We start from the raw sequence: 4,011 nt of genomic DNA, 5'->3' as shown, positions 1-4,011 counted from the left end.
ACATGCACATACATGTATATATTTAAGAAAAAAAATATATATATAAAATATTTATATGTAATATAAAATATATATATAAATATGTATATTTATTTATACATGTATATATTTCTTAAATTTATACATGTGCATGTATTTATATATATAATTATTATACACAGAACACACAAATATATTATGTAAACAGACTTTTATTTTGCAAACGATTAATCGCGATTAATCGTTGTGCAGCCCTACTGTTTATGTGCTTTATAACTACATGTGCTGCTGTCACTGATGAAATCCATCAATCTAATGGAAAATGCTGCTGAAACAGGTTTAACATACACATAAGCTTTTCAAAACGGCCCACAAAATTCAGATTTACTGTCAACAGATGTACTCATGAATGCATCTCATTCCTAAAAACACAGAAGCATATTGGTAATTATGCATATTTTCACTGCAATTTTATGTAGGCTTTTAATGTGGTAAATTTAAACCATAATAAACAAAAGCAATCACTTTGTCATAGCACACAGCAATTAAAAAAAAAAAAAAAACATTCAAAATGTTCAAGAAAAAGTGGTCAATTTTGGCAGGGGATGGAGGGGGTGAGGAATTCAAGTAAAAACAACTATGTGATGCTTGGCACTAATGTAAGAGATTCTATATCTCTTATCTAATTTAAAGGGAAATTCTATTAAAATTATATTGGGAAACAGGATAAGTTTGTGTGTGGTTACTCACAAGAGACCATAAAATATCAAGTGACAGATCTGTCAGTTTGTGCTGTGATGTGTATATAAAAGGCGAGGAAGCTTAAGAGAGTTGACTTGTGGAGTTCAGAAGCCGGAGGGAGTGAGAATGTTCATGTCTCGATGTCTCAGTCTGTGACAGGATGTTTTCTTTCCCTCCTCGCCGCTCATCTCGATCTTGGGAGAATTGAACTTGGCAGGATCTTCAACAGTAAGGTTTATCTGGGTCTTAATGGCATCCATTGTATTGGACTTCTGAACTCCAAAGTACGACTGCAGTGTGAATCCCCCTGTAGTCATAGAAACAGCAGAAAAAAAAAAAAAAAACATTTAAAGTGCCCATATTGTTATATTAAAAGGATAGTTCACCCAAAACCCAAAAATGAAAATTAGCCCATGATTTACTCACCCTCAAGCTATCCTAGGCATATATGACTATCTTCTTTCAGATGAACACAATTGGAGATGTATTTAAAAATATCCTTGCACTCCAAAGATTTATAATGGTAGTGAATGGGGGGCGTGTTTTGAAGCCAAAAATAAATGCATTCATCCATCATAAAAAAATCCATATGGCTCCACAGGGTTGAAACAAAGCAATGTTTTTTTTGTAAGAAAAATATCCATAAAGTAAAATAACTAGCTTCCGGCAGATGGCCATGTGCATAGATTTGCGGCAGAAGAGTGAACTCTGACCTGACGCATTACGCAACGAAGAACGCAGACGCGGAGAGGGTAGAGCAAAACAAAACACTGGTAATGAATTAGAAGTCTAAAATGAGAAATTTTAAAGAGAAATGTTGGAGGAAGTGGAGCTTCATTTTGTTGCCAAGCCCTATTTGTTTGAACCGTGACAGGCGTCTAAGTCTCTGATACTCCTACATCCTGATACATATCATACATCGTGTCAGAGGGTTACTCATTTAGCGCAAGTCAGCTTGCATAGTACGTGTACAGTCGTCTGGTGGAAGACAGTTATTTTAGCTTATAAAGTTTTAAATATGGATATTTTTCTTACAAAAACCCATTGCCTCATTTCAGGAGGCCTTTATTAACCCCCTGGAGCTGTATGGATTTTATTTATGATGGATGGATGCATTTATTTTTGCCTTCAAAACAGCCCCCCTGTTTACTACCATTATAAAGCTTGGAAGAGCCAATTTATCTCTGATAGTGTTCGTCTCAAGCTAGTCATATACACCTAGGATGGCTTGAGGATGAGTAAATCATGGGATAATTTCCATTTTTGAGTGAACTATCCCTTTAAAAGGTTCCTAATTTTGTTCTGGATGTCTCCTACAATAGGTTTACATGCATCCAAGGTAAAAAAAAAAAAAAAAAACATAAAACAAAAGCATAATATGGGGCACTTAACACACATTTTTTTGTCTTATGGTGAATACCCCAAAATTTGGTAGCAAAATCCATGCTCAATATTTTCACATATCTGCAGAGTCTCGGTTTTAAACAAAGCATAAAGAAAAAACGAACTAACTAATTAACTAACTAATTTTATGCTATAATCAGGCCTATTTAAATCTAGAATAATAGAGCCATATAACAGGTTCTTGCCAGGTGTGTTGGTTTCTGATCCTGGGTCAGTGGGGGATTTCTGCACAATGGGCCGCACCCCAAAGAGGCTCCATCGCTCTCCTCCCCGTCCACCGCCTTCATTACCACCCATCGTAATGCTTGTGATGAGACTGCTAGACTCACTATTAGGGGTGAGGACTCTGGCTAAACCAGCTCCTGTCGGGAGGGGAAAAAGAGATAGATTATCAGTATATATATTGTAGTTGTTCTATAGTACTTTAAAAATACAATTATTTATTTAAACAGTCTATAACCACACTGTTTTCACCTGTACGTGATGTTTAGGGTATGAGGGGAGGGACAAAGTGATGGACGATGCTGATGTTGAAAGCTTGTCCTCTCTGAAGTCCTCGTTTGGCATCCTCAACTCCTATAAAAATAAAGAAAACAAATGTTTAATATGTAACCAGTGGTGCGTAAAAAAATGCAGGTCACTCCCATGGGAAATGTGTATCATAGTCTATTATTACATATAGTGCTATAAATAACAGCAAAAAAAAAAAGAACAGCCTGACGCATGTCTATTCATCTAGCACTACTTTAAATCTTAATAGAGGTTTTGGTTAAAATGCTTTGAGAGTAAACCATCACCCAGAAAGCTTACAAAATAAACAACAGTAAACGTACATATTGAAGACCTCAAATGACGTGCTGTCACGTTACACCAGTTGGCCAACTAACTGTTCACAACAGCTAATTTGTAACATTAAACAGCTGGTAGTAATATATTAAATGTCATATAATGACGTTAAACCAGCTCTCTTGACATTTATATGTGATATACTGAATTTAATCTCACTTCTGTAATGTTTAAATTGCTGCAATCCAAACACTAGAAGCTTCCAAGCGCTGGAAAACAGGCCGTTGTTTACAACACAGAACTCACCTTTTCCGCTCTATAGCTCGTTTATTATCCGATCCAGCGGGGTCTTCCATTTGGTCCATGTTTATTAATTTAAATATATGCTGTTTATAAGCTGAAGAAGACCGAAAAAACGTCGTTAAATAGGATTTTTCAAGCTAACGCAGGGATGTCCAACAACGAAAAAGAACAACGCGTACAGTCAAAATGACGGACAGGAAGTTCAATGTTTCAGAATAAAAGTCCCCTGCAGGCGTATGATGAGGGCGTTGACTTCAGACACACCTCCAGCACAGCCCAATGAAACCGAATTTATAGTTATAGTTTATAGTTTGAATTTATATTTTGAGGCTTCAACTAGCCAGTTTGTATTTACAATTCAATTCAATTAATTTCAATTCAGATAGCTTTATTGGCATGACAAAAAAAAATAAATTAATAAATAAATACATTTTGTATTGCCAGAGCATTTAACCAACAGAATATCTGAGTAAAGCCTATGTAGGAAAAAAAACTAAATTAAAATAATTTTAGTAACAAAATAAAATAAATAATTATAAAAAATAATAAATAAAAAAGATTATAATACAGAAATCATGTAACAACTGAACTTAGAATTTGAACATATACATGTGTTTCTGATAGGGGTGTGTTTACTGACTGTTTGTTTATTTCTGGTTGTCCCTCAGGAGATGGCAAGATGATACAAATCTTGCAACTATGTTGAAACATTTGGCTTCTTCGCCAAGAATGTAACATAGTTTTTGGATTGGGCTACAGGTGTTAAATTGGGGAAACATTTTTATTAATTTTGGGGTA

At 35.0% G+C, this 4,011-nt stretch overlaps 1 protein-coding gene across 1 annotated transcript; it reads right to left on the bottom strand.

Moving 5' to 3' along the window:
- Positions 1–216: 216 nt before the first annotated feature.
- On the bottom strand, positions 217–3,412 carry LOC137023394 (putative monooxygenase p33MONOX). The gene is made up of 4 exons (XM_067390409.1): positions 3,217–3,412; positions 2,599–2,700; positions 2,310–2,486; positions 217–1,027 (listed from the first exon to the last, which is right to left on the bottom strand). The coding sequence occupies exons 3-4, from the start codon at positions 2,419–2,421 to the stop codon at positions 825–827; spliced, it is 315 nt and encodes a 104-aa protein (XP_067246510.1). The 5' UTR covers positions 2,422–2,486; positions 2,599–2,700; positions 3,217–3,412; the 3' UTR covers positions 217–824.
- Between the last annotated feature and the right edge of the window lie 599 nt (positions 3,413–4,011).

Source organism: Chanodichthys erythropterus, chromosome 1 (genome assembly GCF_024489055.1).
Source record: "Chanodichthys erythropterus isolate Z2021 chromosome 1, ASM2448905v1, whole genome shotgun sequence".
In the NCBI taxonomy this organism is placed as follows: Eukaryota; Metazoa; Chordata; class Actinopteri; order Cypriniformes; family Xenocyprididae; genus Chanodichthys; species Chanodichthys erythropterus.
This window is presented reverse-complemented; position numbering and strand designations above follow the sequence as displayed.

Excerpts from the sequence above, each read along its gene's own strand:
- LOC137023394 (XM_067390409.1), bottom strand. The coding sequence starts at position 2,421 with ATGGGTGGTAATGAAGGCGGTGGACGGGGAGGAGAGCGATGGAGCCTC. Across the intron at positions 1,028-2,309 it reads ATCAGAAACCAACACACCTG|GGGGATTCACACTGCAGTCG; the intron begins GCAAGAACCTGT and ends CTATGACTACAG.